The sequence below is a fragment of the Asterias amurensis genome, chromosome 10 (assembly GCF_032118995.1).
Source record: "Asterias amurensis chromosome 10, ASM3211899v1".
Taxonomy (NCBI): Eukaryota; Metazoa; Echinodermata; class Asteroidea; order Forcipulatida; family Asteriidae; genus Asterias; species Asterias amurensis.
Window position 1 is genome coordinate 6477816 of NC_092657.1, and position 13787 is coordinate 6491602.

At 41.1% G+C, this 13787-nt stretch overlaps 1 protein-coding gene across 3 annotated transcripts; it reads left to right on the forward strand.

The window, feature by feature from the left end:
- Nucleotides 1-1946: 1946 nt before the first annotated feature.
- Nucleotides 1947-13043, forward strand: LOC139942931 (lysosomal proton-coupled steroid conjugate and bile acid symporter SLC46A3-like). Of its 3 annotated transcripts, XM_071939756.1 has the most exons (7): nucleotides 1947-2077; nucleotides 2945-3051; nucleotides 6001-7089; nucleotides 7701-7835; nucleotides 9035-9118; nucleotides 10601-10760; nucleotides 11668-13043. In XM_071939756.1, exons 3-7 carry the CDS (start codon nucleotides 6126-6128, stop codon nucleotides 11762-11764), a joined length of 1440 nt encoding a protein of 479 aa, XP_071795857.1. In that variant the 5' UTR covers nucleotides 1947-2077; nucleotides 2945-3051; nucleotides 6001-6125; the 3' UTR covers nucleotides 11765-13043. The 3 variants fall into 3 exon arrangements, with proteins under 3 accessions (XP_071795857.1, XP_071795858.1, XP_071795856.1); XM_071939757.1 differs by lacking the exon at nucleotides 2945-3051; XM_071939755.1 differs by lacking the exon at nucleotides 1947-2077 and having other exon boundaries at nucleotides 2904-3051.
- Nucleotides 13044-13787: the final 744 nt, after the last annotated feature.

A 13787-nucleotide genomic window follows, 5' to 3' on the forward strand; every position in this document is an offset into this window, starting at 1 on the left:
CATGAAACACTACTTGGTTCTCGAAAACTACTTCACTTCAGAGGTAGCTGTTTCTCACAATGTTTTATACTATCAACAGCTCCCCATTACTGGTAATAAAGAAAGGTTTTGTGATGATTATTATTTTGAGTAATTACCAAAAGTGTCCACTGCCTTTATAAATACGAGTGGTGGTTTTTCCTATGTTTTATAAATTATTGGAGTGATGGGTCTCGGGCGACGTTGACGTTGACTGTGGACATTGTGTTTGTTTGTCCTACAAAAGTTACATAGACCCTTTAACGAGTATATATTGTGGCAGTCGTTTAATACAGATATAGGCCCTCGTTAAAATAAGGAAACATAATATAGAGGAGTGCAATGAAAAAAATATTACCCTTAAAAGCAAGGTGTGTTTTGTAATCATAGGCCTACCTACTCCACAAAATGTTAAAACTTGTTTTACTTGTTTTACGTGACTTGTTTTACTCATTTCTCAAAAACTACAGCAAGTTTTCTGCTATCAAGGGAAACCAGTAGAACACCACATCATGTTTTGAGAACGTGTCTGTCATTTATTTTATAGACTTAGTTTCAAGTCAAAGATCGCGGTTATTCCTCCGCATCAGCCACGAAAAACGCCACCACATTATTAGCTATCACGCGCCCTTTCGCATCGTACACAAGTCATGACGGAGGTTTATCGCAACAAGGCGGTACTTTTGGCCAATAATAATGTTTGTTCTATCAGGACGACCAGAACACGATCACAAACTTGGAGCCAAGTCTATATACCGCGGACCAAGGACTTGACAACTCTATAATGTTGGAGACAAAGGAATCCGTGTACAATTTGGTTTCTTGTACATAAAACATGTCACTGTCGTAGTGGCTTTGCAATGGGAAATTTTGTTTCTAAATTTGTTTTATAAATCTATTTAGGATGGCATTTCTCTACAGAAAAATAAATGCCCTCATAGGCCAAGGTCAGATTAGGCGCTGAGTATAAACAAACGTTCAGAGAAATATGTGATTGCAGTCATGGATTCTAAGACCATATATATTATTATTTAGCATATTATAAGGGGTTACAAGGTGTTGCAGCGGCGCTTAGCAGCCACCGCCAGGAACACCGGGGCGAACAACTTCTCTTTTCGTCAAGTGCACCGGGTTCTTTTACATGCGTTGCACAACGCATGGGACCAACGGCTTACCGTCCCATTCGAAGGATGAATCAATGGTTAAGTGTCTCGCTTAAGAACAGGTTAGAGGCAAAGTTGGTGGAGGCACGTTTCCAAATGACAAAGTGCGCTGATTATATCTGCAGATTGGTACAGTGCTCGAGTAGAGTTTAAACCTCTAACGGGGGGTTACGCCACAACTAACGTGCCACCAGGGCTGACATATCTCATTTTGACTTTCGCACCTTGGCCAGTTAAAAGCTCCGTGGTCCAAACCGATACCACCGTCGTTCAAATGTTTACACTGGAGAACTCGCGACCATTTTTTTATGCGTGTGTAGGTAGCTGCTTCTGTGTCGGAGATTTTGTGCTCAGTATGGAAATATACGGTGGCTGAAGGAAATTGATTTAAAAACTCAACCAAAACAACTGATATGTTTTTCAACGGTACATGTTTTTTGAAGTAAAGTTAACCCCCGCCCCCCCCCCCCAAAAAAAAGTTAAAATCAAACAACAACAACAACAACAACAACAACAACAACAACAACAACAACAACAACAACAACAACAACAACAACAACAACAACAACAACAACAACAGCAACAACATACAAACATCAACTTGAATCACCTAGTTTAAGAATTGACTGTACCATACTAAAGCAAACGACCTTGGCCTTCCACCCCCCCCCCCCCCGACAGGGTTCATGAACCGGAACTTCCAAACTATTTTTAGACTTGATCAAGGGTTGGGAGACTATGTTTTTTCGTGGCACGCATGGGACGCGATGGTAGTGTCAACAATCAATCAACCCATTGGCTTGGATCTAGGTAACTTTAAGCGGTCTGTGTACACTTTGTAGCACTTACATTTATCAAGGGTTGAAGATTTTGATGGTAGAAAGCAACCAACAATGGTAAGTAAATTGTGCAAAAATATTGTTCGTCGACTAAGACGAAAATTCTTCCCGAACTTTGTTTTACTAATTTCTCAAAAACTACAGCACCCGGCAAGTAATTCTGTTAAGTTGGGCTACCAAGTGACCTTTAAACCGCGGAAGTTTAATGTACTAGACATGTGGACATTGCGTTTGGTGTCCTACAACAAATACCCAAGCTGGTTGAAAGTTGACAAGGTCAAATTTGAATTTGAGAAGCTGCGTCTAGGGCTTGGCACTGTTGACGATGCCCTATACATCAACGCATCCAAGTGTATAGGTTGTTTTGTACAAGCATGGACAGGCATGGTACAATGGTCGCCTAAAATTATTCCAAACTATGCCATAATTGAAGTCACGGGGCTGTACCACACAATGTGCATATAAGAATTGTACAAGTACAAGTTCATGTAAAAGTCAAGGCTGACTCAATGTATGTATGTGGCATTAGGATAACGTACAATGTTTATCATTTGGGTTTTTAGAGATCAGTTGATCATGTATTGCACTAGACTTGATGACAAGTCGTTAGGCGCTGCCTATTTGTCTGCCTTTCATGCAACAGTCACAGTGCGATGTTACACATGCAACAGTCGTAGGTAGCGCGAGGCAGCTACAATTGCGACTGACCCACACACACGTACTGGGATCGAGGGTGTGTGTATCGTCCCCGTAGCTACGCCGCGCTGTAACTACACACCGCTTAACAATTACCGTCTTGACTTCAAGACTAGTATTGCACCAGTCTCGTTGTCGAGTCTATGGCACACAGCTTGTGTCTGTTTCCGCCTCAGAAGAACCCACAGTCCGTATATCAAACGATTATCTCAGTCATTTCTGTCACAGGGTGCTTTGCTTATGCTGCAGGGTAGGCCTACTACAGTAGTTACATTTTGGAAGCAATACTCGTGGTACAAGTGGAGTCAGTTGCGTAACACAGCGGGACTGTGGATGTGAGTACATGTAGTTCATTTCCATTTCATTTCAAAATGATTTAATGAATCGCAGCCGCCAAAAGCTGTTAATCATTGTTTTTTTGTTATTTCTTCTTGCTTTTGTAATTAAAATTACAAAAGCAAGAAGAAATAACAAGTATATACTAAAAACAAACATTTAATAAGTGTCGTGGCCAAGCGGTTAAGAGCACCGAATTCAAACTCTGGTGTTTCTGATCAGCAGAGTGTGAGTTCGAATCCCCAGCCGTGAAACTTGTGTCCTTGAGTAAGACACTTGCTTCGTCCTTCGGATGGGACGTAAAGCCGTTGGTCCAATGTGTTCTGTAAACGCATGTAAACGAACCCAGTGCACTTGACGAAAAGGGGTTCGCCCCGGTGTTCCTGGCTGGATTGGCAGCATATTGCGCATAGCACCTTGCAAACCATTATATGGTGCTAAGGATTACGTATTTCATCTCAAGCTTCGTCCCACTCGCTGCAGTAATACTACCTGGCGCTGATATATCCTTTAAAGGCGCGTTATGAATGCGGTTATTATTTAGCCTTAATAACTTTAGATTTGTTCGGACTGGTGACGGCCAGAGTCACAAAGTGTGCTGCGATCTGCCTGACCCCCCTGCAGTCAGGCATTAGACTCAATGCCATCCATTCACAGTTCCAGCTCTTTATGATTATGGATATTATTAAGTACTCGATGATTTTACACTGCCTGGTTCGTGGCGCGTGTGGGTGTTATAGGGCTGCATATAATAGTAACCGCACATCACTGTTACCTCTGTATCAACACGGACTTTGTGTTAATTGTAAATTCTACCATTTTAGGGCCAAAGGGTATGTTGACTGGCAGGTGAACATCAACAAAGATTTAATAAGTTAAAGGCAATGGACACTATTGGTAATAGTCAAAGACTAGCTTTCACAGTTGGTGTATGTTAACATACGTATAAAATAACTATCCTGTGAAAATTTGAGCTCAATCGGTCATCGAAGTTGCGAGATAATATTGAAAGAAAAAACACCCTTGTCACAAGTTGTGTGCGTTTAGATGGTTGATTTCGAGACCTCAATTTCTAAACCTGAGGTCTCGAAATCAAATTCGTGGAAAATTACTTCTTTCTCGAAAACTATGGCACTTCAGAGGGAGCCATTTCTCACAATGTTTTATACCATCAACCTCTCCCTATTATTCGTCACCAAGAAAGGTTTTATGCTAATAATTATTTTGAGTAATTACCAATAGTGTCCACTGCCTTTAAAACCATTTGCAAGCTGTTCCTATTCAACGTATAATTATTGGTGCGGAACCAGACATGTGCGGAACGCGGTAACAACAAACTACGGAGCAGGCTTGCCACATCGAAGCCTTTTTATAGCTTCATAGTCACACCACCACCTCCCTATCCTACTTTCAAAAGCGAGTTTCGTCAAACCATGGAGGAAAAAATTTGATAATTTATTCCTCCATGGTCAAACAGCACTTGTTAACTTGTCTTCCTACGATAATGTCGTTCACACATGGAGGCTAAATGGAAACTGAACTCGACTCGGTTGTGTATTCTCGTACACCAGAGGAGTTCAGGTAACCATAGCTAATAAGTAATAGCTTATACGTTAAAGGCAGTGGACACTATTGGTAATAACTCAAAAAAAAAACTATTAGCACAAAACCTAACTTGGTGACGAGTATTTGGGAGAGGTTGATGATATAGTACATTGTGAGAAACGGCTCCCTCTGAAGTGACGTAGTTTTCGAGAAAGAAGTAATTTTCCACGAATTTGAATGCGTGACCTCAAGTTTATAATTTGAGTTTTGAAATGAAGCATCTAAAAGCACACAACTTCGTGTGACAAGGGTGTTTTGTTTACAACCAATCGAGCTCAAATTTTCACAGGTTTGCTATTTTATGCTTATGTTGATATACACCAAGTGAAAAGACTGGTCTTTGACAATTACCAATAGTGTCCACTGTCTTAGTTTAAATTATGAAACAAGCCCCGAAGTCTGCGGTAATTTCTTGTGAGTATAAATCTTGCCTCAGAACATTGTCGGCAAAAAAACTATTTACTAACCGGCAGATGCGAATAAATGTCCTTCTTTTTGATAAACTTAAGACCAGTCCTAGGAGATATTAAAACGTACGGCTAGTCCTAAGTTGGGTAAGTAACTCGTCCCACTGTCAAGATTGCACTAGTCTTAACTCTTTGTGAAGTCCACCCCAGATCCCACACGTGCAAATATTCATGGGACCGCTATGTATGTTGAAATTTCATCTCTAGACCAACAACCGTCGATTTCATCAAACTCATCATAACTTAGGATTAATCCCGCATTTGTGGACGTTATACGACGCATTGAACCCATCCTAAGTTAGGACGAGTCACTCGTCCCAAAGCTTGAGATAGGATTAAAACTAGCGTTTCTTGGAATCGGCTGCTGGAAGACAATGGTAATGGATGGTTCGATTATCTTCCCCCTGGGTCGACTCCGGTCTGCCCCCGGTGCGTTCGAAGCTTTGGTGTCTTCCAGGGGCTCACCTGGGTCAGCCTCCAGTGCCCTGCTTGTGGAGTGGGTCACTAGGGGGCTGGCCCCAGGTGCATGACGTCACCACGAGAGGGCGAGTGTGATCGTTCGATTAGCTCTTGTCAGGGGCTCACCCAAGTGATCACCGCGTGGTTGACCCAGGGAAGCTAATCGAACACACCCACTGCATCATTTAGTTAATCCCTCGGATAAATAGTATATTGCAATAATATGTGTTATGGCAGTGTTTTTGTAGCGTCCCAATTGACTCACGAATATTGCAAACGACAAATGACTCAATTTTATCTTTTACTTTTTAAATACTTTCCCCATCTATCGCTCATGATCCCTTCCCTAAAATTCCCAAGCCCCCCCCCCCAAAAAAAAAAAAAACACTCGCCCTTTATTTCCTTGTTTTGTTCTAGGATGTAGTCATCGGATTCACATTGGGTTTAAGATCATTCTGTGTTGCATTCGTACAGACTTCACTTCGGTTGCGCAATATTCACCCTGCAAGTTGACAATTATAACAGCTGCTTCAATATTCGCCATGACGTCAGAAGGCACAGCCAAAACGATAGTCACAAAGACACAAAGTACGAAAGCATTAAGGCTGATAACCGTTGAGCCAACTGTGATCCTAATTTGCGCCATCCAGGGTAGCTTCGTGGCGTTGAGGACGCTATACATCGAACATCGTCTGGCTCTCAGTTACAACTACACGCTGCCAACGGGTAGTAACGACACGTGCGGCGGAAACCACACCGAAGATCCCATGCAGAAGCGGATCGAGTCCGAAACCGCCTTATGGGTGATGTACATGAAAGGTATATCAGACTTGTTGCCTGCATTTGTGGCGGTATTCTACGGGGCTGCAAGTGATTTCATCGGCCGTAAACCAGTGTTGATTTTATCAGCCGTTGCCCATCTCACTGCGTCTGCAATATTCCTGAGTGTGTGCTACTTCAATCTGCCATTGATTTGTCTTGTCGTCGCTGAGGGCATACTCGGTATTTGCGGTGATTCTGTCGTCCTGACCAGTACGTCCTACGCTTACGTAACCGATATCTACGAAGGAACAGCCATGACGTTTCGTATCTTTTTGCTTGACCTACTAATTTATGTCGGTTTTGGCGCCAGCCAGTTTGGTGTGACGTCAATCCTGCAGTGGACCAATAGTTACACCATTGCCTTCCTAGTCGTATTTGGTGCCGCAGTTATCAACTTCCTTTACGTTGCAGTGCCAGGGATCGTCCGGGAGACCGTTAAGAGGAGACCATTTCCTCGCGGGGTTGTTCGAGATCTCATCCACAAAATCTACCTGTTGTTTAAAGTCAACACCAATGGCAGACGGGTGACGCTTTTGTTACTTATGACTGGTATGGTGTTTTATGACCTTGTCTATGAAGCTGTCTACAGCGTGATCACCATTTTCGGACTGGGGCCGCCATTTTGTTGGAGCGATAGCTTTGTTGGTGTATATGGATTGCTGAATAACATTGTTCCGGCACTTGGTAAGTTTCATAAAAGTAAAACCTTTTACATGAATGACATAGGCCCTGAAATAAATGCTCCTTCTTGCCCATTTGAAGAGGACATTTTTTAAGGTTGGTGCTCAGACATGAGTATTGTATACCTATAAACTAGTCTTGGTCCAAGACATCAGTGATCGATGGTGGATAGTGTACTCACTGATCAATCTTTAATTATAATATAGATCAGTGAGTGTACTACACTCAGTTGTAAATCACCCAGCGCCCATTTAAGGTATGTAGACTGGGCCCATGCAAGGATCAAGACGGGTACCTTCTAGTCAGATCCAGTGACATTATATTGGATACGATGATATCATTGGATAAGCGTGCAGTGACATGAGCTTTCCATCTCTGATTACTCGGGTGGTTTGGGTGCCGCTGACAAACATTATTACCTCGGACCAATCAAAACACAGACATGGAAAGCTTTTTTTTTCCGCATGCTGTGTCAAGTTGGTTAAATCATACCATAGGAGGGCGCGCTGTAGCAATTTACAAGTTGCGTAGTACACTATCCACTATCGATCACTGACGGCTTGGGCCAAGACTAGTACCTAACCGACTTTCACTACAACATTGTTTCTTTGTAGTGGGTATTTTGGCTTGGCGAATCTTTAGAGTATGTGTTTCTGAATATTGGATGGTGCATATTGGACTGTTGTCTGGGATCGGCATGATGATAACTACAGCGCTCGCTAAAACAACGACCATCTTGGCTTACGTAGGTGAGTATTCATCTAGAAAGAATAAAACCCTGTCTGCGAACGTAAACGTTCAAAAGGATGTATAACCATTTGTTAAAAGAAAAAGTTATTTACTTGTTTGATATCTTCAAATAATTATATATTTTGCTTATGTGCTATAAAACAGCATTTGGGTCGATTCACAAAGTAATAAAATCCATCGCAAGACAAACAAATTAATTGTAAGTGTTAAAGGCAGTGGACACTATTGGTAATTACTCAAAATAATTATTGGCATAAAACCTTTCTTGGTGACGAGTAATGGGGAGATGTTGATGGTATAAAACATTGTAAGAAACGGCTCCCTCTGAAGTGCCATAGTTTTCGAGAAAGAAGTAATTTTCTACGAATTTGATTTCGAGACCTCAAGTTTAGAAATTGAGGTCTCGAAATCAACCATTTTAAAAGCACACAACTTCGTGTGACAAGGGTTATTTTTCTTTCATAATTATCTCGCAACTTCGATGACCGATTGAGCTCCAATTTTCACAGGTTTGTTATTGTATGCATATGTTGAGATACACCAACTGTGAAGGCTAGTCTTTGACAATTACCAATAGTGTCCACTGCCTTTAACATAATATGATTTGTATTGTGACAATACACTTTACTAAGCAGCTATGATTGATTTGCTTTTACGGTCAATCTCAGCTCTCTGTGAAATTCCTTAAGCTGATGTTACAATCACGCATGAAATATTGTTTAAAGAAATAAATACGTAAATAATAAACAAGCAAATAAGTAAATTAATAAACGAATACTAAATTAATCAATAAATAAACAATAAATAAATGTTCTGCTTGTTTGTACTTTTAATTGAGATTCTGATTCTGATTCAGGTTTATCAGACGAGAATTTAAAATTCATGACGATGCTTATAGCAAACTAGTCAAAACACTGAGACCAATTCTAGAACTGATTCCGTGGTAGTGCAGTTAAGTATGACCCAAAGCTAAAGTCGTAGTCCCAGCAAATTTTCTTAACCTTCTGCCCGGTTGGTAGTTAAGACACGGGGAAGTTCTCATTTCAGAACTGAGAAGTCTACCGAGCAACCGATAAATCTACTCCACGGTAGTATAATTAAGAAGTACAGTTCTCTAAGAACATACTCTACCTGGTAAGCAGATACACACGATGTTACCGCAAACCAAATAAGATTGAAACTCTGTGTTCACCCCTAGCCACTGCCGTTGGACTGTTCCGTGTTATCCCGTCACCGCTGCTCAAGTACCTCGCAACACAGCAAGTCGACGACCAAGAGCAAGGTAAAACACGTCATCTTATTAATAATAGAAAATATTACCACAACTAAGTTAAACGACTAGCTTAACATCACATGGCCGGACAGCAACTTAAGGTAAAAGCAACAGGGTGAAAGCTACTCTAAACTGACTTTGGCTATCAACCCAAATCGACTCTCACCAGGGGAACATTGACAACTCATGTAGCTGAAACAGGGTTACTCCCTTTATTAACCGCAATGATGTAGGCGTCGTTATTATCCGCCAGGGGTCTGGATGGTAGACTGTCGAATCATACGGTGCCTCGGTTTTAAACGGCCGTTTTAAACTTGCACCGGTCGTCATTTTCTCGGGGTACAAAAAACAAACATGGTTTTTACGAAATGGCGGCCCGTGGTAAGTCAGGAAAGTAAAGCGAAAACCATAACATTTTAGGGTTTATTTTTTGGATCATTATCTTCTACTCTTTAAACAGCGTTCCAATCAATTTATATTTACTAACGCTTTTTACAAACCAAAGCACCAAATCTGAAGGTATTGCGTCTCTTTTCTAGTCCACCGTATTCTTGACCGATTGGGGGCGCTCTCAAAATGTTTGTACCACTTCTTTGGGTATCATGCATACCAAAGACAACTAGTAAAGACTGGAACACATTACCACCACAGACATGATATCGATCACGGACAATGAGACTTGAAATGAGCTGAATTAATCCAACTCGAAATGAACTTAAATCTACGGCGCAAAGAAATGAGAAAACGTCGATGGTACTGTGCAAACGAATCGCGTTTAACCCCGCCGGAAGTGATAACAAATAATTATTGAGAGCGCCCACACCTCACAAGGTCAAACAGATTGCGATATCATATCGCACTCCGTCGTTTGAATTCATCGCCTAGGCCTAGTCTAGGCCTACTCTTTAATAGTTGGCCAGGCTCCGCTGCACATCTCACAGCCTTTTCGTTTGCTGCCATCATGGCCCAATTCAATAGAGCTGCTTGCTTCACCACCGATGTGATTTCCATTTGTTTAAAAGCGCTGCTAACCTTTAGCACACGGAAAGGTATATTATTAACCGGTGCCTACTGTACAAAATGAATGACGCAACTTAAATCAATGTTAAAAGCTTGCCGCCTATTTTTGTGTTTTCCTGCAAACCTTTTGAATACGCCTACACAATGCATTCGCTGTTCATGTTTGCACGGAAAGTTGCATCCTCTAAGCAGCGCTTTGAAATTGACCCGATGTCTTTAAGGGCTGGGCATAGTTCATTGCAATAACAGGGGTGTTCAATTGATTCTTCATGGTATCTTTATGTGACAACACCAGCATGGCGTTATTAATATCCCCATATATATATCGTTGGTGAAATTAACACCGTGTCGGTATTGTCAAATCATGTTAACACCCCAGTTTTTGCAGTGAACGGTTTCGCATTTTGTCAGCATCGTCGGTATATTAACTTAACTTATTCATGTTTGTCTTTTATTTCGTCACTCTGACAGGGACATTATTTGGTGCAGCTGCCCTAATGACGGCGTTTGGGAAAGTCCTGTCCCCTATAACACTGAATGGAATCTACTCGGCCACGGTCACGACCGATCATCCAACCATAGCCTTTTACGTTGCTGCCGGATTGCTGGTCGTACCTATTATCTTAAATGGGTAGGATGAATTAAATTACGGTCTCGATTCTCAAATAGGTGGCCAACATTTGAAATAAAGTTTTTTTAGAGTTGCTCTGCCTGTTCATTTATTTGCCGTTATAGCCAAGGGTATTTTTTTTTTTAAGGGGGTTAAATAAAGTAAGAAACTCTGTAAAACTTATCCGTTTCCGACGTGCTTGAGCTCTGTATGTTTCTACCTCCATGGTATCCGTGTGTTGCATGCCTATTTCCGACAGTTTCCGGTTGCGTTCGTGCGCGTGCGCGTATATTCTTGATGCAACACGTTCTGGTTTTCCTTTCACACACAGCGCGGCCAACTCACCGACAGCGCCTCCCTGCATCGCGCGCCCGTGCCGTAACAAGAAACGTCTTGCATCAAGACTAGCACGGAGTATCCGCTTACAACCGGTTATAAACACTAGTTAGTATCAAAAGTTTGAACACCCCCACGTGACGCGCTCTCCACCGAATAGGAATAGCGAAACTGTCTGAGGTATTTATGAATGATTGTTTATCATACTGTGTTGTTCTGGTGTGGGTGCGTGTGGATTTGTCTGGCCTACCCTACGATGACATTCTTACTTTTTAGTCGGGACTTTGTTTTCATGGGATCTCTGTAGTAATTAAGCCAGTGCACGCAACCAATAGGGATTGCTTCAATACAGGAACAACATATGGTACAATAGGTGTCCTCTATAACGTAATGGTCAAACACGACTGTGTGTGCGTTCGTGTGGGTTTTTCGGGGAGAGGGGTGGGGGTCGGGTAGATGAGTGAAGTTTGGAAAACCTTATAAAGAGGGTTTAGGGAGGGTGAGAGTATCTGCAAAAAGTGAAATCCTTTTCTGAGTAATTTGAACAATTTAAGCTGTTAATTCTACATTCTTATTTATTGCTCCCCCGCAGCATTTTACAAGTTCGACAGCCGAGGCCGGGGTACATGCCAATCAACAACAGCTCGAGTGACCAAGCCGACGATCAAACTGGGCAGAGTCAAGCGTAGTGAGTAATAATAACGTACTTTCTGAGTGACAGCAAAGTAACCGTTAGGCATAATCGATGCTGCACTGTCGGGTTACCATTTTACACTGGTAGTCCGACATCACATCTGATGTCACCACCTCAATGCGAGTGCAGCATAAAGCAGGGCCCATATTAATAGAGCTTCTTAAAAGGTCTCGGTACTTGTTTAGGACACAAAACACAATGTCCACCTTTTTACAAAAAAACTCACACAGTTTGAAGATAATGACTGTGGAAAGCTTCCCTTAAAATATTACTTCCTGTGGTGCTGTAGTTTTTGAGAAATTAGTAAAGGAATTTCACTGTCGTTTCAGGAGACCAAATAATCTATAGCATGTGCAAAGTATATACGCTACTCTCCTGCAAATTCTGCTCTGTTTATTCACCCTTTTTTTCCAAACAATTAATTTCCACAAATCTCCATTCAGAATGAGTAGAGATATATCTTCCAAAGGTACCAAAAGCTTAACAAAATTCTGTTTACTTGAATAATGTCATTAGCTAAAATAGCATTTGTGCAGTCTGCGCTTAGTTTTTTTTTTCTTCTTTTTTTTTTTTTGGGGGGGGGGTCTGCAGAAATTTTGTAAGTACCCTTTTCTGCTTAAAGCAGATCTTTGAAATAAGTCCCTGGGCACAATAAAACTCCACAGACAGAAAACAAACTTCAGGTAGACACACAATCACCTGATGTTGAAATCATGTGATATACAATAAAGGTTACATAATATTACACTAAGTGGATGCGTTCAATTTGAATTAAAATTACCTGTGTCCTTGAATTCAATCGGTCAACCTCTTGGTGGCGCGCTTTATTGTATATCAAACTAATTCAACTTCAGGTGATTGTGTGCTAGGGGCAGTCAGTAGCCCTTTCAGTTTGTTCCATGATCAAACTTAATCCATTGTCTGGAAAAGGAATTCATGGAGATAACAGGTGTGAGTTGACAGATGAAAAGGAATTCGTTATGCTTTTGACTCGCCAAAATAGTTATAATGATTAAATAAATTGTGGAATGTAAAAAAGCAAGTAAGAATTGCTGCTTGCATATCCTTTTGATATTCATCAAAGCTGTGAAGTTAAAAAGAGGTTTCAGAAGTATTTTATGTTCTACGCTGACATTTAAAAACAAAACGTTATCAGAAAGTCACAAACAATCTTGAAATTTAAACCTATAAACAAAGTTATGATACTTTTAAATATTTTGTTTACGTCTTTCGATTTGTTATAACTATAAATGAAAGTTAAATAAAAACATATAACTGGTGCAATGTATAACAAACTATTGGATGTGTTTCATTTTAGTGCTCTTACGTCATAATATGTTATCCCCTTCTATAAGGGTAAACATTGTAAACAAATAAGCAAACGAGGAGGACTATGTAGTAAACATCACAGGAAAGAACAAAAAACATTTACCCAACCCTTATTTCATAAACCATCATTCAATAATACCCCAGACAGTTTCGCTATTCCTATTGGTGGAAAGTGCGTCACGGGGAGGGGTGGGGGGTAAATAGTCGATAATAACCAGCTGGGCTGTTTATAACCGGTTGTTTTCGGATAGCATTTGTGCGGGTTAGTCCACAACATCGTTGCCAGGGGTGATCGACCTCGCCGCGCGATTTTAGCTCACGGATACGAGGATACACTACTACACCAATCAATGCATATCCGAAAACTCTCTCAGTCATTAAAATGCACCACACGTACAGAGCTCAAGGACGTTGGAAAACAGACAAGCTTGTTGAAGAGTTTCCTCTTTATTATGCCTTTTAGCCAAAAGGAATACGTTGCCTTGGACCGGACGAGTTGGGCTAAACAAAAAAGCGTTTGTAACAGTTTGTTATAAAATGCATATGGTTAGAAAGATATTTTAAAAGTAGAATATAATGATCCACACAAGTATCACTCGAAATTGTACGGTTTTCCTTTTACGTCGCTAACATGGTCGGCCATTTATGGCAGTCAAACATTAATTTTGTTGACTCCCATAAATGGCCGA

Bases quoted from the DNA above. Each gene is read 5' to 3' on its own strand.
- LOC139942931 (XM_071939756.1), top strand. From the start codon at position 6,126: ATGACGTCAGAAGGCACAGCCAAAACGATAGTCACAAAGACACAAAGT. The intron at 9,119-10,600 runs GTAAAACACGTC...TCACTCTGACAG, and splicing joins AGTCGACGACCAAGAGCAAG to GGACATTATTTGGTGCAGCT. The intron at 10,761-11,667 runs GTAGGATGAATT...GCTCCCCCGCAG, and splicing joins GTACCTATTATCTTAAATGG to CATTTTACAAGTTCGACAGC.